At 40.2% G+C, this 22,677-nt stretch overlaps 1 protein-coding gene across 1 annotated transcript; it reads left to right on the plus strand.

The window, feature by feature from the left end:
• Positions 1 to 447: 447 nt before the first annotated feature.
• LOC130029818 (cytochrome P450 2C9-like) lies at positions 448 to 20,093 on the plus strand. Its single transcript, XM_056120844.1, has 9 exons — positions 448 to 615; positions 5,433 to 5,595; positions 5,754 to 5,903; positions 7,145 to 7,279; positions 9,977 to 9,999; positions 14,441 to 14,614; positions 16,914 to 17,048; positions 19,066 to 19,207; positions 19,912 to 20,093. Exons 1-9 carry the CDS (start codon positions 448 to 450, stop codon positions 20,091 to 20,093), a joined length of 1,272 nt encoding a protein of 423 aa, XP_055976819.1.
• Positions 20,094 to 22,677: the final 2,584 nt, after the last annotated feature.

Consider the following 22,677-nt stretch of genomic DNA (forward strand, 5'->3'; position numbering starts at 1 on the left):
TTGTTTTCACAGTATTCTAAAATATAAAAATGTCCAATTTACAGAAAGCATCCTATTAATTGACATAATAAATATACTTATATATACACTCATCTTCAAAGTCATAATTTCCTATTCAATATCAATGTAGAGATGAGTCATTTCTGAAATTGTTTATTTCAGTGTTTATAAATCATGGCTGCATTTTGGAACCACTCTATTAAGAATTATTAACCTGTTCCTTCAAGGAGTCCAAGGAGACCAGAAACTCCAGGGAAGTCATTGGCTTGAAGAAAATCTGGACTAAAGTATATTTTCATTTTATCAGTATAGTAGATCAGAGTCCAGACAGGAGAGAGTATAAAGTGGATGTAAAAAATTGGTTTCTTCTTAGCTTGAGAGGCACAAGTTGATTTAGTGGGGAGTGTTCAGTTGAGGTTCACAGTTACCTAAGTAGAGAAAGCTTCCATGGATCCACTTGTGTTCCTGGTGCTCTGTATCTCCTGTTGCCTCCTCCTTTCATTTTGGAAACAGAGTTCTCAGAAAAGACATCTCCCTCCTGGCCTTACTCCTCTCCCAGTTATTGGAAATATCTTACAGTTAGTTGTAAAAGATATCAGCAAATCTCTGAGCAATGTTGTATGTTCCTCCAGTGACTTGTAATGGGTAAATAAATTAGCGCTAAATTTGAAAATGATATCTAGTCTTGGCACATTATGAAAATTAATCACTGCTAATAAAATTTTTCTCTGAAATGAATCACATTTCTTTCACCAATTTCAATGTATTATCACAAACAGAAGAATGAAATTACGAATATGCCTCTAAAGAAAAATTTAGAGTTTTGTATGACAGAATCAATATACTACTATGACAAAAATTTTGTTTCAGTCATTTGCTATAATTTTTGGTTCAGGATAAATGGAAAGAAAGTGTTTTGTGATAGATTTTACGCCACGTTCCTCTACTATAGAAACTGTGTTTTTCTAAGAATTACAATGAACTTTGATTTGCTCTGAAGTGACAAATTGGGCCTGATTTCAATAAATTGCTCAGGGAGTAGCTTGAATGAGTAAAAGAAAGAAGTCATCAGAAGGACCCAATGTTGGTAACAAAATTCATATGAATGCTAACAAAAACTTCTGTCTGCATCCTATGAAGACTCAGGCTGGAAAAATTGTGCTTCCTTGAAGTCCTGTGTGTGCTAAATTACCTCTGTGATACCACTATTCTCTATATTTGGAGAGGGGCAGCTTATCAGCCTGGGCATTAGAACATTTCAACCTTTTCATACCTGCAGGCGAGCACCCACACGGGGACTGGTAGTTGAAGCACACTGCATTAGAATACCTGAATTTATTTATTTATTTATTTATTTATCATTTATTTTTTATGAAATGTGTGTTTTATCGAGTAGCATTGGTTAAAGAAGTAGAAATCTAACATTTAGGACTACATTGCTTTTTAAAATATTTTATCTTATAAAGTGGCAGAGTCTCCTGCCCCCTGCCTAGTTGTCCTCGCTGAGGCCCCTTGGAGGGAGGTGGGTTGAGTTTCTGTCCCCACCCTGAGCAGAGCTCCAGCAACCGATGACCTCCAGAATCAGCCACAACCATGCTGAGACCACTCTCCACACACATGAAGGTACTGGCAGAGGAACAAAGGCATGCTGGTCCCGGGGCTGAGATCTCCAAACCTGCTCGGGTCGGGGATGAGCATCCTCCACCCAGATCCTCCATCTTCCAGTATTATGATTTACACCCACCAACTGACTCTCCCAGCGCTGTGTAATCCCATCAATGGCCAAGAACCAGCATTCGCTGTTGTGTGACATCTTATTATCTCATTCTTACTTTGGACAATCTGGCAGGCTACCAAATGTAACCTGCCCACACGGCAAAGTCTGGCAAACTCTCTGTGGTGTACACAATATGCCAAATACCAGTAACAATGATGGGTCTCATTCTCCTAACCCTTAAAGAGCCTTGAATATGGCACTTTAATATCTCAGGGCTAGGACGAAGGAGATGTTACTGGGGCCTGCTCGAGGCCATCGACGAACAACAGGATGATCATGATTGTGATCATGATAAAGTGGTTCACAATATTTGATTACATTTAACATTAGCACACCAATCCCACCACCATTATACCTTCCCACCATCAAATTTCAGATGTTTCCATCCTGAATCCAAACCCCGACCCCAAAGCAGAACAGAAAAAATTTATTTTGTATTTTTTATGATGAAAAATCACTGAAAATGCTACAAAAAAGTTTCCTTAGAGAAAACAATGTGAAGAATGTTATATTTCACCCAGGGGCCAATAAGTCCTTCTATTAGAGAGAAGCCATGTTGCTAAAAGAGGAGCCTTTTTGCATTTATATATACATATGTATATGTATACATATTTTTTTTTGTTAAAAAACTTTTTCTCTTAGATTGGTTGCCTCCTACTTTAAACTCCATGAAATGTGTTGCGGATTCTTGGAGCATTGGTGGTGTGAGGTATGAGTTGTGATGCAGCCACAATACTACTGTACGGTTCAGAAATACATTCAATTCTGGATGAGGCTCACCCAAGCATGTGGAGAGTGGCCATGAGCATGGCAGTGGATGAGTCCTGGAGGTTTTTGGCTGCCAGGGCTGTGTCCCTTGGGCTGGGAGAGGTTTCACTGCCCCTCCTCTGGGGCACCCTAAAAGAAAGAACCTTGACTGGGGTCCAGGGGCATTCTTATGGCATGTGTTGTGTTATACTCCCTTCTGGGACAGAAGGACATACAAATCTGGATCGTGGCTGATGATGAAATTATCTAGCACCAGACAAAGATGGTTTATGGACTGAATGTTGAGTTGCTGGAAGCAGAGAGATATGGGTGGGGGAATGCCCATTCCAGATTCTGTTGAATCAAGAGTTTGTAGTCACAAAGTCCTGCTTAGCAGGGTTTAGGACTACATTGCTAAGACACCATACCTGTCAACAAAGTATAAATATCCCCAATTCCCTTAGGAGAGTCTAAGGGTATTGTGCTCTGTGTATTGACCTCATACATTAAAAGCATGAGGTCCTAGGTTTGACCCCTGCTTCAAAATAAAACCAAACAGAGAGAATAGTTGAATCATATTATTTTTAAACCTTAGCTACTCTATTCCTTAGCTTAGTGATGTGCTTGGATTTTTCTCATACTTTGTCCTATTGAAGTTCTCTTCCACTGAGTCCTCACTTCACTGAGTAAGGGTCCAAGAGTTTGACCTAGTTGCTTCAAAGTCCTAATCAGGGAATGTAGAAAGTTCTAATGTGCTAGAGTGCTTCCCAGATTTTTGTTTCTGTCCATATGACAGGCGAGTCTCTCAATTTTTTCATTATATCTGGTGCTAAATAAGGCTTGCAAGGAAGAACTGTGTTCAAGAAGTCCTCGGTATTAACTGGGAATTCATCATAGTAAATTCCAGACAGTGGTTCTGTAATTTTGTGGACTTGGATGATTGCTGATAATGTCTTAAGTTTCTTGCAGCTGCTATTGAGACCTGGATTGAGACCCAGGCTAAGGTAAAAGGTAAAGGCCCTCCCGTTGATCGTCGATTTGCTCGAGCGGGCCCAGTAACGTCTCCATTGGAGACTTTGTTGTTACTGTGTCTGGCATATCGAATACTCTCGGTAGCTTGCCGGGCTCTCCGAGAGGGGCGGAGGAATCGAACTCGGGTCGGCCATGTTGGCCGCTTGTAAGGCGAACGCCCTACCCGCTGTGCTATCGACCCAGGCTAGTGCCTGGTAATTGGTGTAGCATTGAAATCCAGTGAGCCTGAGAAGTTGTGGAGGATTTGTGGTCCTGAGTGTCCAGTAGCAGCTGTAATACTGAGCAGTCCCACATCTACTAAGAGATTTGAGTTTTCCAGATCCTGGCAGCAACTGTAGTAGCAAGGTCATTAGTAGAATCTTGTGATTGAGATTACAAATGCTTGTCAAGACTCATAGCACCACATATTAGTAGAACTTGGCTCTACCAAATGTTCAAAATCACAGGTGTCCAGAAGCATTTGTTGAGAAAATCAGCCAGTGAGTCCTGGGATGGGTCCAAGAGTTTTACCTAGTAAGCACCTGAAAACGCCTGCCTATCACGTTTGAATGAGCCTGCGAGCTAGCCTGGGCTTGAGATGGCCAGTACCCAGATACTCCTTTTTACCCCTTTTAATTGAATCACTGTGAAACACAGAGTTACAAAGCTTTCACAATCTATTTCAGTCATATAATGTTCTAGCACCCATCCCTCCACCACTGTACATTTTCCGGTACCAATGTCTCCAGGATCCCTTCTGCCACCAGCACACCCAACTTGCATCTATGGCAGGCACTTTTATTCTTTCTCTCTCTAATTTTGGGCATTATGGTTTACAACAAGATACTGAGAGGCTATCATGTTTAGTCCTTTACCCACTTTCAGCACACATCTTCCATTCCAGGTGAACTCTTCCAACAACCATTATTATAGTTGTCCATTATTATAATTGTCCCATCTTTATCACAACTGTCTTCTTCCCCCAGCACTTGCGGCAGACTTCCAATCATAGACCAATCCTCCTGGATCTTGCTTCTACTCTCCTTGGCTGGATACTCCTGTAGCCAAAGTATGAGGAAGTCTGAATAATGACAAGGGTGCACAGTCATAAGAGACTGTGTTTGTTTCATACCTAGTTCAAGCTTCCTGGAATATGACATGAATACAAATTTCCCAAAATCCCTGATAAGCAAATAATAAGAGTTGAACCTAAAAATTTACAGAGGAAATTGTGCAGTAATTTGTAATAGACCTAGTGAGGACAGAGGGAATTTGGGGTCAAGATTGTGAGTGCACAGAGGCTCCAGCGCACCAAGATAAAGAGGCCTAAGTGACAACCAGGAGTTCAATATCTAATGTTGACAATCCCTAGTCTGTTCTGCTGCAGTCAAACAGGTCTCTGTGTGGCTTGGTAATTTGTGGAGGGGTGACTTTAAGAGGAAGCTATGCTTCAGTCACAGCACAGAGTGCAAGCCTCAAAGGAGCTGGATGGAATATAGCAGTCAGGAGTAGACTGGAGTGGAATGGCCATGTTTGGTTAGGCTTAGGCAACTAGGATCTCTCAATTCCCAGCGAGCTCGACTACTATACTGGGATGGGTAGAGCACACCTCGGGATCTGTTACTAAGAAGAGAATTTTTTGAGTGGTTACTTTATTTTGGGGACAAATAAACCTTATTAAGTAAGACAAATAAAACTGTTTCAGGTTTAGTTGATGGTTAATTTATGTGATTATTAATCATAACCCATGTACTGTTATTGGGCCATTGTTTGACGTATCCTAAGTCATCCATAATTGGAAGCTACTACAGTAACTCATATTTATGTTTTAAATTCAGAAATCTTTTCAGAGTATGTGGGAGTGCCTTTTTGACAGTCATATCCATCTTCTTTCCAGCTTTCTAAAGTCTATGGCCCTGTGTTCACTGTGTATTTAGGCATGAAACCCGTTGTGGTTCTGCATGGATATGAAGCAGTGAATGAAGCCCTGATTGATTTTGGAGAAGAATTTTCTGCAAGAGGCAGTTTTCCAATGGCTGAAAGAGCTACTAAGGGAAATGGTAGGTGTGAACGCATTCATGTATAAAATCACTAATGAGGATGGAGTAGATGGAAGGCAGATATCAAAAGTGTATGTCCGTTGAAGGAGCTGCCAGTTATCCATTTCTTCCTTCTTGCTTAGGATTTCACCTATACTTTGTATTTCTTCTACTGGTAGGAATCATTAACAGCAATGGAAAGAAGTGGAAGGATATTAGGTGCTTCTCTCTCGTGACCTTGAAGAATTTTGGGATGGGGAAGAGAAGCATTGAGAATCGTGTTCAAGAAGAAGCCTGCTGCCTGGTGGAAGAGTTGAAAAAAACCAATGGTATAGATACAATGCCCAACTCTTTTCTCTCTAGTGACATCCTTGGAAACATTTCAGGGACAGCCAATTTTCATTCAGGTAGTAGCTGCTAGCTGTTATGCAGTGTAGGGAGGATTTGAGGCAGGAAACCAAGATATTTTGTGTGTCTGTTTGCTGTGTTTGTGTACACCTCATGTTTGTGCATTTAGTGTGAATATAAAAGATTGTTTCATCTGTTTCTCTCTTAAGTCTGTTGATTTGTTTTAAAATAAGAAATCATGAAGACTACATGGTCTACATAGTACATGAGTATTTTGACTTTATTCTTTAATATTTGAGTACATTATTCATTATTGATTTGTCAGATAGTCTATTTCTTCATGATCCAGCACTTTTAATTTTACATACCTATGACTTCATTTCTTCCATGTTACTTTTCTTTGTACAATTCTGTTAATATTTCCATTTTATTATATTAAATAATAATATTATTAATATTTCTGTGTGCTTTGTGTATTGTTTTACCTTTTTTGAGTAATTTATTTATCTACTCTGTCAATTTTGATTAAGTTTTCAAACTAACTCTAGTTTCATTGCTGTTTTCTATTGTTATTCTTATCCATTTTTTTAATTTCTTCTATAATCTTTACACTATCAATTTTTTTTACTATAGGCATAGTTGTTCTTTTCCTAGTTTCTTAAGAATTAAAGTTAAATCATTTATTTGTTATCTTTATTTTTCCTTTTTGGAATATACGAAGGACCTCCCAAAATGGAGCTTGGAGGTGGGGCACTCGTAGTGATTTGAAACCAACTATATTGAATAGTTCAAAGCAAGGGCCTGAGGACATGGTGGTGTCCATACCATTAGGGGCCAGGGACCATAAGATAAACCATAGAGGTGGTTTGGGGCTTCCAGGTATATATCTGATTATGCTAGGTCATTGAGGATGTAGAATATCAGGATTTGGACCTACTGGACTAGGTCCAATGCATGTGTACTATTTCTCTTGTCCCATCTTTCTTTTATTCTTGATATAGCTTCATTTTAATCACTTTTTAATTTTTACTCTTGTAATTTCTTTTGCTGTAAGCCATTAGTGATTTCTTGGTTTATGCTTATCAATTATTTTACTGTTAAGGGAATTTGTATGTAAGATGTTGCTCTTAAGTTTCTAGTGATTTCTTTTCTTGCGACAACAAGTATATGCATGTATTTTTATTTTTTAATTGTTTAAAATTTTTTTGTCATCGTTCTGTACCATCACCATGTGATCCTACTTTTATCCTGGGTTGTGCTCCCCGCAATGTGATCTGCTCCATTATATTTCAGCATCGTTTTGATTACAGAGATCCACATTTTCTAAGCATGATGGAAAAACTTAACGAAAATTTCAGTATTCTAAGTTCGCCATGTTCCTCGGAACATGCGATAAAAGAGGTGTCGGAGGCTCAGTGTCCTTGTCAACACAAACTTGGCCAAGAGCATTGAGTCATTTAAATGCCTAACAACCCGAATCGGACGTTTACATTTGAATAGATGTGGCTCTCTGCCTGCAGTTTCTATCTTCCTTGTCTACGCACCAACATCCAATTATGATGAAGGAGAAATTAAGAAGTTCTACATGGAGCTGGAGAAGTTCTATAAAGAAGACCACACCTTCTACAAGATCACTGTGGGTGATTTTAATGCCAAGATAGGACCGAGAAGATCAGCTGAAGAACTTCACATCGGGACCCATGGCCTAGAATGGAACGAACAGGGTGAGAGACTGTCTTAGTTCATCGTGTCGACCAAGACCATCCATGATAACTCACAGTTCCAGAAGGTAGAATCTAAACGATGGACATGGGAGTATCCTGGTGGACGATTCCACAACGAAATAGACCACATCATATTCAATCGACGGTTTTGCCTGACCGATGTCACTATTGTCCCAAAATTGGAAACAGGATCGGACCACCATCTCCTTTGTGCAAAATTCTACTTCACAGAGCGGGGAGAAAGGGCTGCAAAGTTCAAAAAGAGAACTCCCAGAACGACCACCAACTGGGAAATCTTTGGCACTATTGCGGCAACATGGGAAGATGCCATTGTTGACAACATTGACAAGGAATACGATCGACTGGTTCAGCACCTCCATGAATGTGCGAGGAATGCCAAGAGAGAGATAGCCACAAAAAATCGCCTATCTTCGAAAACTCTTGAGCTAATTCGCCAGCGTGGTTTGGCGCATGCCTCAGACAACTGCAAGCTAAAGTCCGAGCTCGCAAAGCAGTGCAGAGATGCGATCAAGGAAGACCTCAAAGAGAGAAGAGCAGAAGTACTGGTAGATGTGGCAGAAGCCGGGAAAAGTATTCGTAACGCCCGCCTGTCCATCGCCAACTATAAGACCAAGATGACTGCCCTCCGACATCCTGATGGATCCATCACATCCTCCAGAATGGCAATGAAAAAGATTATCCATGACTTCTAGTCAAATCTCTTCGATAGCCATGTCCACTTGCCGACATACCAAATTCCACAGGATGGATATGTCGTTCCCAACGTTCTCCCTTCCGAAATCTGACATGCCATTTCGTCAGTAAAGAAACAAACAGCACCCGGCCCAGACAAGGTCAGACCTGAACACCTGAAGAACCTGCCGTCAGTACTCATCAATACACTGGCTCGGCTCTTCCCTCGCTACCTCTCTGAATGCAAGGTTCCATCCCAATGGAAAACCAGCAGGACCGTACTACTGTTCAAGAAGGGAGACATCCATGACATTGGCAACTATTGCCCGATCTGCCTATTGTCTGTCATCTACAAGTTGTTCACTCGAGTCATCCTAAATAGGATTGGCAGAACACTAGATGAAGGACAACCATGCGAGCAAGCAGGGTTCCGCAAAGGATTCAGCACCATCGACCATATCCACACGATAACCAAGCTCATTGAGGTTTCTCGGGAGTTCAAGATGCCGCTCTGTTTAACGTTCATTGATTTAAAGAAGGCCTTTGATTCTGTTGAGACAGACGAGGTCATTGAAGCCCTAGCCAATCAGGACATTCAAGCCCAATACATCAGGATCCGCTGTGAGCTGTATTGCGGATTCACTACCAGGATCTCACCATTTTACAAAGAGGTGATCGTTGATGTCAAGAGAGGGGTGCGGCAGGGTGATACCATTTCACCGAAACTCTTCAGTGCCACCCTCGAGAACATCATGCGACGACTGGAATGGGAAGTAATGGGAGTGAAGATAGATGGTCGGCAACTACACCACCTCCGCTTTGCTGATGGCATTGTTTTAATAACACCAAACATCAGCCAAGCGGCACAAATGCTGGCCGACTTTGACCGTGAGTGTGGAAAGGTAGGACTACAGCGGAATCTTACAAAGACAATGTTTATGAGAAACAGCCTCGTTCCTGACGCCCCATTCGCTCTCAACGGAACGACCATCTTCGAATGCAACAGCTATGTGTACCTAGGTCAAGAAGTCAATATGACAAATGTCCTGGCACCTGAGCTGCGCAGGAGGAAGAGAGCGGCTTGGAATGCCTTCAAGAACGTCGAGGAAATAGCTAAGAGGACGAAGAACCTCCGGCTCCGGGCACATCTCTTTGATTCCGCTATTCTTCCTGCATTAACATATGCCTCAGAGACCTGGGCCCTACGCAAACAAGATGAGAACGCCATTCAGGTCTCCCAAAGAAGAATAGAAAGAGCTATGCTTGGAATATCACGTTTCACTCAAATGAGAGAAAGAATCCGGAGTTCTGACATCCGTTGACGATCAGGGACGCTGTCTCGTTTGCCAACGTATCAAAAATCAGATGGGCTGGTCACGTAATGAGATTTAAAGACAACCGCTGGACTAGAGCTGTTACTGACTGGATTCCACAGGATGTCAAAAGACCGCGTGGCCGCCCACCTACCAGATGGTCAGACTTCTTCGTCAAGATCATGAACGATCGGTTTGAGGCTCTTCATTTTCCCAGAGCGAACAGATGCCATTGGGCTACACTAGCACACGACAGGGACAAATGGAGACGTTACTGGCGCCCGCTCAAGCAAATCGACGACTAACGGGAAGTTAAGTGATAAGTGATAAGTTCCCCATGGTTGCAAGTGAGTGTAAATTCGTTTCCTTTTTTGTTTTGAGTTTTCTTTGCTCCCTATGCTTTATAGTACTGTTTGTAATGCATTGTTCATTAGTACACAATGTTCTTATATATATGTTGTTCCAACATATGAACACTGTTCCATGCATGGCATACTTTTGTCCATGCATACAATATTCCAGTACTATACCTTCCACTAGATTGTCCTCTTCCCCTCCTCCTACCCCTGATTGTCCTAAAGTACCCCCCTACCCAGCCTTATCCCTCACCCCTTGGTGGGATCAGTTCCGTAGACCAACTTTCCGGTTCTGTTGCCTTTGATCACTTGCTATTCCCTTTGATCACTTGCTATTAAACCCACATGAGAAAAAAAAGATAATTCTGTAGGTTTCTGGGGTTTGTGTGTGTGTGTGTGTGTGTGAAGCAAGGTGGTTTTATTGAAACTTATTCAGAAATATGTGAAGGGAGAGAGAGAGTAGTACATGTTTAATAGAGAACATAGGTTTCTCCAGAGTGGATATAAGAAAGCAAAGAATCATAGAGATAATAAATATACATATTCAAGAGAGAACATGGGCCTGAAGAAAAAAACTGGTTTTTTTTCTATTTAATCATAATGTTTGCTGTTTTCTCCAAGTCCAAATGTCTAGTGCACCAAGCTATGAAGTAATCGTGTGAACCACAATTTCTACTCTGTGCTTAGCTTCATAGTATGCTCTTTAAAAATAGACAGGAAAATTATCTTCAAAGCAAGGAACAGAAATTCAATATAATTAACCCTTTTAACTGTTCTTTTTTTCCCACAAAACCCCAAAGTCCAGTTTTCATAAAATAGTCTTGTATTTACCTAAAAAGTGTGCACACCACTAAAGGAAATCCACACTTCCTTTATTCACAGCTAAGATAATATAATCAACATTTATCAAAATCATTATATTAGTTGCTAAAAATAAATTAGGAATAGAATATCTTGTTCAAGAAAGGAGAATTCTGGAATTCACAAATGATGCCAAAAAACACTGACTAAAGAGTCTTTGATGCTGTTTTTGTTTGTTTGTTTTTGTTTATGGGTCGCATCCGTGACATTCAGGGCTTACTCCTGACTCTGTACTCAGGAATCACTTCTAGCAGTGCGCTGGGGACCATACGGGATGGAGATCAAGCCCAAGTCGACTGTGTTCAAGGCAAATGCCCTATGTGCTGTACTATTGCTCTGGCCCTCTTTGTTGGTAATTTTTTTTATATCCTAAAGATCAAGGCAATTGTTTATTTATTTATTTAATTTTTTAATCACACCCGTTGATACTCAGGGGTTACTCCTGTCTCTGCTCTCAGAAATTACTCCTGGCAGTGCCTGTTGGACCACATGTGATGCCAGGGATTAAACCCGGGTCGGTCGCATGCAAGGCAAAGGACCTACCTGCTATACCTTTACTCCGATGCCCTCAAGGCAATTATTTTCATGTGATAAAATAATTGGATTTATGATTTCCCAAACACAAACAAATATCAAGTATTACCCTGAAACTAGATAAGATGTTCTGCCTTCTGTTTAAAACATGTGATATGACCAGGGACATTAATTTAACTACTCTGCTCATAGTTACTGTGAATATAAAGTTGAAATGTGCTGCATGGTATCTTCGGGATTTTCCCACTTTTAAACTACTGATTCTGTATGAGGCTAGGAGAAAGAATTAAGAGAAGCAGTACTAGGGTTGGTGCAATAGCACTGTGGGTAGAACGTTTGCCTTGCACTTGGCCACCCTGGGTTTGATTCCCAGCATCCCATATGGTCCCCCAAGCACCACCAGGAGTAATTCCTGAGTGTAGAGCCAGGGGTAACCCTTGAGCATCGCTGGGTGTGACCGAAAAATCAAAAAACAAAAGAAAAAGAAAAAAATCAGTACTAAACTATAACTATATATAACTATATCAGGATGGTAAGCTTCCCTTCACCTCTATTACCCACAAGATGGGAATCCTAGTGTTTGTGTCATCCAGTATTTCAATACTGTAGGAAACTGAATAAAACACTCACTTGTATCACTTGTCATCCAATTGCTCATCAATTTTCTCGAGAGGTCACCAGTAACATCTTCATTCATCCCTATCACATGCTATTGTAGCCCAATGGCATTTACTCATTCCAGGAACACGAAGAGCAGACCTTTCATTCAGGGTCTTGACGAATAAGTCTAACCATCTCATAGGTGGGCCGCCAGGCATTCTTTTGATGTCCCGTGAAATCCAGTCGGTAACAGCTCTAATCCAGTGGTTGTCTCCAAATCACATTATGTGTCTGGCCCATCTGATTTTCGACGCATTGCAAACAAGGCAGCGTCCCTAATCTTCGATCATCAATGGAGGTCAGAACTCTGGATTCCTTTTCTCATTTGAGTGAAGCGTGATACTCCAAGCATAGCTCTTTCGATTCTTCTTTGGGAGACCCAAATAGCGTTCTTATCCTGTATTTGTAGGGTCCAGGTCTCTGAGGCATATGCTAGTGCATGAAGAATGGCAAAGTTGAAAAGATGTGCCTGGAGCCAGAGTTTCTTCGTCTTCTTAACAACTTCTTCAACGCTGCTCTTGAAGACGTTCAACAGTGCTCTCTTCCTCCTGTGCACTTCTGGTGCCAAGTCATTCATCATGTTGAGTGTTTGACCCAGGTACACATAACTGCTGCATTCAGAGATGTTCATTTCATTGAGAGCAAATGGAACTTCAAGAAGTAGTTCATTTCAATTTCGTTGGTAAAGCAGAATATAGCATCTGGTCCAAACAAGGTCAGACCCAAATACCTGAAGAATCTGCCGCCTGTACTTGTCAATACATTGGCTCAGCTCTTCACACGCTACCTGTCTGAATGCAAGGTTCAGTACCAATGGAGAACCAGCAGGACTGTTCTTTTATATAAGAAGGGAGACATTCATGACATCGGCAACTATCACCTGATCTGCCTGTTGTCCATCGTCTAGAAGGTGTTCACTCGAATCATCCTGAATAGAATTGGCAGAACACTAGACAAAGGACAACCATGCAGGCAAATTGGGTTCTGAAAGTGATTCATTAAAATTGACCATATCCACATGGAGATCAAGCTCATTGAGATCTCTCAAGAATTCAAGATGCAGCTCAGTCTAACGTTCATTGATTTAAAGAAGGCCTTCGATTCTGTTGAGACTGAAGCAGTCATTGAAGCCCTAGCCAAGCAAGGCATTCAAGTTTAGTACATCAGGATCCTCTGTGAGCTGTATTATGGATTCACCACCAGGATCTAACCATTCTACAAGGAAATGATCATCAACGTAAAGAGAGGGAAATACCATTTCACCAAAACTTTTCATTGCCACCCTTGAGAACATCATGTGATGACTGGATTGGAAAGGAATGGGAGTGAAGATAGATGGTTAACAACTATAACACCTCTGCTTTGCTGATGACATTGTTCTAATAACACCAAACATTAGCCAAGCAGCACAAATGCTGGCCGACTTCGACCGTGAGTGCAGAAAGGTCAGATTGAGCTGAATCTCATGAAAACAATGTTCATGAGAAATGAAGTAAGCAATAAAATAATTAATACATATGCTTTATATTAGGGCTGGAGAGATAGCACAGCGGGTAGGGCGTTTGCCTTGCATGCAGTCAACATGGCCGACCCGAGTTCAATTCCTCTGCCCCGTTAGGAGAGTCCGGCAAGCTACCGAAAGTATTTCGCCCGCATGGCAGAGCCTGGCAAGCTACCCGTGACGTGTTCAATATGCCAAACACAGTAACAACAAGTCTCACGATGGAGACGTTACTGGGCCCGCTCAAGCAAATCAATGAACAATGGGAGGACCGTGATGCTTTATATTATAAACATGATGTATCAATACAGAAAATAATTATAATCTTGATCTCTTGTCAGAATTTTCTCCATCAAACACATCTATCAGTGTATAAATTATGAATGAGTAAAACAAAATTTCCCTTTAAGACAGAGACCACAGGGCTGGAGAGATAGCACAGCGGGTTGGACTTTTTCCTTGCACACGGCCAACCTGGGTTTGATTCCCAGGATCCCATATGGTCCCCTGAGCACCGAAAGGAGTAACTCCTGAGTACAGAGTCAGGAGTAACCCCTGTGCATCGCTGAGTGTGACCCAAAAAAGCAAAAAAAAGAAAAAGACAGAGACAGAGACCACATTTAAAATTTTTCTAGCCAAGGTTTTTTCATATGGTTTATATCTTCATTAAACTTTTTATTTTCATTTGACTGGAGATACAGCTCAGGGATTAAAGCACTTGCTGTGTACACAGCTGGTCCTTTTTGATCCACAGTTTTGACAGGAGTGATCCCTGAGCACAGAACCAGGAGGAAGCGCTGACTATCACCAGGGGAGTGCACCCTCATGAAATACTAAAGTTTTAAAACTTTAATAAAACATTGTTTTCTCTTTTAGCTTTGTAATGCTTTCCCTGTTCTCATTGTTCTCCCTGGAAGTCATAACAAAGTATTCAAAAATATTGATTTCTTTAAAAGTTATGTTTTTGAGAAAACAAAAGAACATCAAGAATCTCTGAACATTAGTAATCCTCGAGACTTTATTGACTGTTACCTCATCAAAATGGAAAAGGTAAAATGTCACTAGCAGTTTAGTTATTTTGTTTATTAAGAGTGTTATATTTTTTTTTAAAAAGAGTGCTATATTTACCAGGGAGGATTTTGTGGTAAGGCAAATAATGTTGACAAGGTATTTTGTTACTTATTGCTTAAGTTAATATAAACTAAATATTATGGAAGGAGTAAAATTGAATTGTTAAGATATGTGATGATTTTTAAGATAAGTGGCTGGAGTGATAGCACAGCGGGTAGGGTGTTTATCTTGCAAGCAGCTGACCCGGGTTTGATTCTCAGCATCCCACATGGTCTCCGAGCACTGCCAGGAGTAATTTCTGAGTGAATGAGCCAGGGGTAACCCCTGTGCATTGCCAGGTGTTACCCCTCCCCCCCAAAAAAGATAAGTGAAATACATAAGTTCTTTAGGTACTTATAGTGGGGGAGGTGTTGGTAGAGAGAATTACACTTTAGCTAAACTAGAATCAACTATTTACAAATAAGTTTAGCATTGTCCTCCTGTTGTTCATCGATTTGCTCAAGCGGGCCCAGTAATGTCTCCATTGTGAGACTTGTTACTGTGTTTGGCATACCGAATACGTCACAGGTAGCTTGCCAGGCTTTGCCGACAAATAAGTTACAAAGTGCAAAATATCATTCCATAATTGAAGGTGGATTCTGATCATGGCACACTTTATCTTAAAAACTAAAATAAAAATTCAATTTTTCTGAGTTTTCTATATGTCTGGAATTTGGAGAGAGTAGCACTGTAGCACTGTCTTCCCGTTGTTCATTGATTTGCTCGAGCGGGTCCAGTAACGTCTCCATTGTGAGACTTGTTGTTACTGTGTTCGGCATATTGAATACATCATGGGTAGCTTACCAGGCTTTGCCGTGCAGGCGAGATACTCTCGGTAGTTTGCTGGGCTCTCCAAGAGGGGTGGAGGAATAGAACTCAGCTCGGCCAGGCTGGTCGCTTGCAAGGCAAACGCCTTACCGCTGTGCTATCGCTCCAGACCTGGAATTTGGAAATAAAATTTAACATGTTGTTAGTAAAAGCAGTTGAGGGAGTTTCAAATAACCAAATTTTATGGATGGAGAAATAGAAATGAATATTGGCAGTGAATTGGTGGATGGAAGAGAGAAACCTCTACTGATATAAAATGGTATGAAATGGTATAAATAAAAAATTGGAGATTGATATCTGGAGCGATAGCAGAGTGGTAGGGCATTTGCCTTGAACTCAGCCAGCCCTGTCGAGCCGGGTTCTATTCCTCTGCCCCTCTTGAAGAGCCTGGCAAGCTACCGAGAGTATCTCACTGGCCCGGCAAAGCCTGGCAAGCTACCCGCGACGTATTTAATATGCCAAACACAGTAACAACAAGTCTCACGATGAAGATGTTACTGGGCTCGCTCGAGCAAATCAATGAACAATGGGAGGAAAGTGCTACAGATATCTAGAAGTATGAGCTTTGTATCTTCAACTGAAAAATACGATTCTTCCAGCATGAACTTTCATTCATCTGGCTAAAACTCAGTTGACTGAAAATATAGTCATAGTTGCCTGCTTGTAAGAATTTTTTAAATTGAGAAGCATGAGTATTCCAACTTTATCTCTTTTTTTTTTTTGGACCAGGGTAACAGCATAGGCTTGACTGTACCAGGCTGTGCTCACGGTTTACTCCTGGCTCTGCACTCAGGGATCACTCCTGGCGGGACTCGGGGAACCATATGTGGTGTTTGGGATAGAACCTGGGAGAGTCTCATGCAAGGAAAATGACCTACCTATTGTACTATCACTTTGGCCCAGCTTTGTCCAAAAAAAAAAAATAGAATTTGTTATGACTTTTCTGGGTCCCTTAACTTTCTATGTAATTTTAGGATAACTTTTTCAATTTATGAAGAGAAGACTTAAAACTTTTGATATGTTGACTCAACTTTATAACTGTAGCACAGTAGCACTGTAGCACTGTTCTCCCATGGTTGTTCATCGATTTCCTCGAGCAGGCCCAGTAACGTCTCCATTTTGAGACTTCTTGTTACTGTATTTGGCATATAGAATATGTCACGGGTAGCTTGTCAGGCTTTGCCATGTGGGCGAAACACTCTCGGTGGCTTGCCGGACTCTCCGAGAGGGACAGTGGAACCGAATCCGGCTTGGCTGACCTGGCTGTGCACAAGGCAAACACCCTACCTCTGTGCTATCGCTCTGGTAGTGGGTTATCAGAACTTATTAACTTTATAACAAAATGAGTTATTTTGGATTTACTAGTTCTGGAAAAATTATAAATCAAATAATCATATCAAATTATTCCTAGGAAAAGCACGATAAAAACGTGGAGTTTACTTTAGAAAATCTGACTGTCACAGCTACTGATCTGTTTGCAGCTGGGACAGAGACAAAAAGCACTACGCTGATGTATGCTCTTCTTCTCCTGCTGAAGTACCCTGAGGTCATGGGTATGAGCTATATAATAGATACGTGGATTGCAGAAATATCTTGCAAGATTTAGATGTGCTTTCTATCTTTCTTCTTAGAAAGCATCAGTAAATAAATATCTGTATAATCAAATTAATGAAAGTATCATGATGGGGTTGGGTGTTTTCTTCTTGTGGAGTTCAACCAGTAACTTGTATATCCTTGAGTTCAACCCCTTGTAGGATGTGTATTTGGCAAATATCCTTTCCCATTCTGTAGACTGTCTTTGTATTTTGGTCACTGTTTCTTTTGAGGTGCAGAAGCTTCTTAGTTTAAGATAGTCCCATCTGTCTATCTCTGTTTTCACTTGCTTGGCCAGTGGCATAACATCTTTGAAGATACCATTAGCTTCAATATCATGGAGGGTTTTGCCAACTTTGTCTTCAATGAACTTTGAATTCTGGTCTGATGTTGAGGTCATTAATCCATTTTGATCTTACTTTTGTACATGTCATTAGGCAGAGATCTGAGCCAACTGTTTTTTGCATTTAGACGTCCAGTTTTGCCACCACTGTTTGTTAAAGAGGCTTTCCCTGCTCCACTTCACTTTTCTTGGCCCATTATCGAAGATTAGATGATCATATACTTGGGGGGAGATGTCAGTATATTCAACTCTGTTCCATTGGCTTACAGCTCTGCTTTTGTTCCAGTACCATGCTGTTTTAATTATTACTGCTTTGTAGTAGAGCTTGAAGTTAGGGAGGTTGATTCCTAGCATTTTCTTTTTTCCCAAGAATTGCTTTAGCTATTCGTGGGGGCTTATTGTTCCATACAAATTTCAGGAGTGTTTGCTCCATTTCTTTGAAGAATGTCATGGGTATCCTTATAGGGATCGAATCAAATTTGTACAGTGCTTTGGGAAGTATAGCCATTTTGACGATGTTAATTCTCCCCATCCATGAGCAGGGGATATTTTTCCATTTCCTCGTGTCCTCTTTTATTTCCTGAAGTAGCGTTTTGTACAGTTTTCTTTGTACAGGTCCTTTACTTCCTTAGTTAAGCTGATTCCTAGGTACTTGATTTTCTGGGGCACAATTGTGAATGGGATTGTTTTCTTCGTGTTACTTTCTTCTCTTTCACTATTTGCGTATAGGAAAGCCATGGATTTTTGGGTATTGATTTTATAGCCTGCCACTTTACTATACAAGTCTATTGTTTCTAGAAGTTTCTTGGTAGAGGTCTTAGGGTTCTTTAAGTATAGCATCATATCATCTGCGAATAGTGAGAGCTTGATTTCTTCCTTTCCTACCTGGATGCCCTTAATATCTTTTTCTTGCCTAATCGCAATTGCCCCAAGTACTTCCAGTATTATATTGAACAGTAGTAAAGAGAGTGGGCATCCTTGTCCCGTTCCTGATCTTAGGGGGAAGGCTCTCAGTTTTCCCCCATTGAGGATGATGTTTGCTGTAGGTTTGTGTTAGATGGTTTTAACTATATTGAGGAAAGTCCCCTCTATCCTCATTTTTGCGAGGGTTTTCATCATAAACGGGTGCTGGATCTAGTCAAGTGCTTTCTCTGCATCTATTGATATCATCGTATATTTTATCTTTCCTTTTCTTGATATGATGAATTATGTTGATTGATTTCCGAATGTTGAACCAACCTTGCATCCCCAGGATGAATCCCACTTGGTCATGGTATCGAATGCACCACAGGTAGCTTGTCAGGCTCTGCCTGTGCAGGCGAGATACTCTCGGTAGCTTGCTGGGCTCTCTGAAATATATATATATGTACATATATACAATAATATATAAAATTCATCTTATATATGTATATGCAATACATATATAAAAGTTTTATATACAATACCATAATTTATTTTAATTTTTATTTATGGTGCTAGGCAGTGACTACTTTAATTTTTTTTATCTTAGTATCCAATTTTCTTAACACTTATTGAAGAGAACTCCCTCGCTGTTTAATATTATCTCGCACATTTCTTCCAGCTCCACAAATGCTTTATGACTCAGATTAGATGTGTTCTATTCCAGGGCACAAATATAATTATATCACTGGCTTCTGTGCTGCATGATGAAAGAGAATTCCCTAATGCAAAAGTGTTTGATCCAGGCCACTTTCTGGATGAGAGTGGAAAATTTAAGAAAAGTGACTACTTCTTGACTTTTTCAGCAGGTATTAAAATTTATTTCCTTGGTACATCAGCAATAAATTTACAATGGATTTGCTGATAATAAGCAGTGCTCACATTAGAGCTAGTAGAATAGTTCTTTGCTCATGATCAAGAACACCATGTTAGAGCCCAAACACTTTTCCGTCTCTCTGATGCACTTTCATTATTTGCCAGATCACTGATATTTTGGAGAATTCATTCATTTCTTCCAAATTAAGGAAGAATTTTTTAAATAAAGAAAAAATATAAGAAAATGGCAGTTTATAAAATGGAACAGTGTGAGATAAAACTTGAAATTTTATGATATATTAAAGATTATTTAGCATGAATATAGTTAAAGCAGGAAAAAGAGTCAGAGGAAATGGACAGATTATTTTATATCAAATTAGAAACAGAAAGCACAGCTAATGTATTTGTTTCAAGAAAAATATTAATGGAATCAGGAATTATAATAAAAACTACTTATTAAAGTTCTTTCCTTGTATTCATCTCAATAACAGTTGAAAGGACACCTTTAAAATAAGATATTAGGCAATGTATAGGTGTGTGTGTGTGTGTGTGTGCACTTTTCATCCATCTGTCAAACCATCATGTGTTTTTATTCACCCATTTGACCATTCTTTAAATAGTTATTGCATATTCTCCTTCTGACAGCCAGAAACAGAGTTCAAGGACTAGCTTTTCTTTGTGCTCGCTTTTTTTCCAGGAAAACGCTCATGTGCAGGAGAAAGCCTGACCCAAATGGAACTGTTCTTGTTCCTGACTACCATTTTACAAAAATTTAACTTGAAATCTGTGGTTGATCTCAAGGACCTTGATACTACTCCTGTTGCAAAAGTATTGACTTCTGTACCTCCTTCTTACAAGCTCTGCTTTGTTCCTGTGTGAGAAGAATTGATCACCTATTTCTGCTATGATTTTGTCTGAAAATATCTCCATATGAGTTTTTGTTTACTTCCTTCCTTCTTTATCCATTTCCTGAGATGCTATTTCTGATCTCTCCTTCCTTCATCTCCCCATTGTCTCCAGATTCAAAACCGCTCAGTGTTCATTAAAGATGGATTTTCAGAGTTTCACTTCAAAACCATGTTATTTCTTCATAATCTGTAACATTTGTGTGCTTATACTTTCTAAAATTGAATCATTAACATCAATATGCTCATATTTTCTAAAAGTGAAATTAGGCACTATAAAATTGAGCAAGGAATTAGTGTATGCCTATACACAGCCATTTTTTCTCATCATGTTCTAAATGTTAAAAATAAAATTTTTGAGCCCATTTTCAAACTTCCTTTTCTCTCTTCACAATGCAGGCAAGAAACATAGGAACTAATCCAAAGGGTTTGGGATTATAGTGATAGTCACAGAGAAGCACAAAGAGGATTAGTGTAGATAAGCTCTTTTGACTACATGTCTCCTGGAATTTCTTCAAAAAATGAAAGAAATTGTGCACTGGAGAATTTTCATCCTGTTGGAAAAATATTGACAACAGTGTTCTAAAAGTGTCTGTTCCTTTCAAGTTCTAGAAAGACAAAATTAATCTATTATTAGAATCCAGAGTACTGGTTGCTTCTGAGGATTGTTAGAAAGAGGAGTGAATGTACTTTTTAACAGAATGGGACTGTTGTATACTGTCACTGTCACTGTCCTGTCACTGTCCTCCCATTGTTTATCGATTTGTTCAAGTGGACCCAGTAACGTCTCCATTGTGACACTTGTTACTGTGCTTGGCATATCAAATACATCATGGGTAGCTTGCCAGGCTTTGCCATGCAGGTGAGATACTCTTGGTAGCTTGCCAGGCTCTCCGAGAGGGGCGGAGGAACTGAACTTGGGTCGGCCAGGTCAACCTCATGAAAGGCAAATGCCCTACACAATGTGCTATAGCTCCAACCTGTTGTATACTAGGGAAATGAAACATATTAAACCTGACTGAAGTGTATATTAAGCTTTTATCAGAAGATCTGGGGAACACCCAGATAAGAGTAACATTTGGGGATAATTCTAAACAAAAGAATTTCAAGTTCTTGAAAATAAGTCTTTTCTAGTAGCCATTCTGATGCAAGTTGTTCTAGGCTTTATCTACACTTGTGTTTTCAAAGTATAGTTGAACTTTGTACTTTATAATTAAATTGCAATTATTATTATTATTATTATCATTATTTGCTTTTTGGGTAACAGCTGGTGTTGCACAAGGGTTACTCCTTGCTCATGCACTCAGGAATTACTCCTGGCGGTGCTCGGGGGACCATATGGGATGCTGGGGATCGAACCTGGGTCAGCTGTGTGTGAGGCAAATGCGATACAAGCTGTGCTATTGCTCCAGCATTAATTTTAGTTAAAATTGCAAATTAAACTTGATAAAAATATTTATAGGCTCTGGGGAGATAGGACCATGTTCATAATGTTTAAGGCTGTGAGTCTGATACCTACTACATGTCTCCTGGGTAGCATTCTAGCCTTGATGGCCCTCAAACACTGTTGGGTGTGATCCTGGTGGCTTCTGAGCACTGCTGGGGGCCCCTGGTGGTCCTAAGTTCCCCTGGGCCCAAGAACTGCAGTGAACTGTCACACCTGTAATACCTGTAGGCATCACTAGGAGTGGTCCATATAAAATTTACTTCTGCTAAAAAAAGATATCAAACTCGGGTCGGTCATGTTGGCTGCATGCAAGGCAAATGCCCTACCTGCTGTGCTATCGGCGGGTAGAGGAATTATAAACTATTGATATGTGCATATGCAGAAATTCTCTGGTAAAAAACAGTCAAAAAATTCTTTTAGAATATCTCTTGTATTTTTTCTTTCCTTTTTTTCCCTGTCTTTTTGTTTTCTTGTTTATTGGACCACACCTGGCAGCGTTCAAGGCTTACTACTGACTCTGTGCTCAGGGATCATTCCTGGCAGATTCAGGGGTCTATATGATGTACCAGGGATTGAACCCGGGTCAGCTGCATACAAGGCAACTTCCCCACCTTCTGTACTATTGATCCAGTCAGTGGACTGAATTTCTTCAACTAACCCCTGTCATACATTTTTGTTAGTTTGGGGACTTATGCCCGGGAGTATCAGGTATTTTTTCTGACTCTATTCTTAGGGATCACTCCTGACAAGATTTGGGAGGCCATATCCAGTCTGCAAAGCAAGCATCTTAGCTCCTGCACTATCAGTATGCTCCTAAATTTTCTCTGTCTTATGATGCTTTGACATTTTTGGAATCTTTGAGAAAAACTTCTACTCAAGTATGAGTTCTATGATTTCAAGATCACGAATTTTCAGTTATATGTTATACACATACCCACTACCAAGTATTAATGAGCCTCCACTATAGACCACTGGATCTTGTCTATCCTTTGCCACCATCCCAAACCCTTCTGATCACTCTACTTCTGTTGTCAGAATCCAGAGACTTGTATTCTTCTTTTGCAGTGTATATTTTCCATGTGAATGAAATTATCCAAAATTGACTCTTCCC

The sequence above is a fragment of the Sorex fumeus genome, unplaced genomic scaffold, assembly GCF_029834395.1.
Source record: "Sorex fumeus unplaced genomic scaffold, SorFum_2.1 ptg000043l, whole genome shotgun sequence".
In the NCBI taxonomy this organism is placed as follows: domain Eukaryota; kingdom Metazoa; phylum Chordata; class Mammalia; order Eulipotyphla; family Soricidae; genus Sorex; species Sorex fumeus.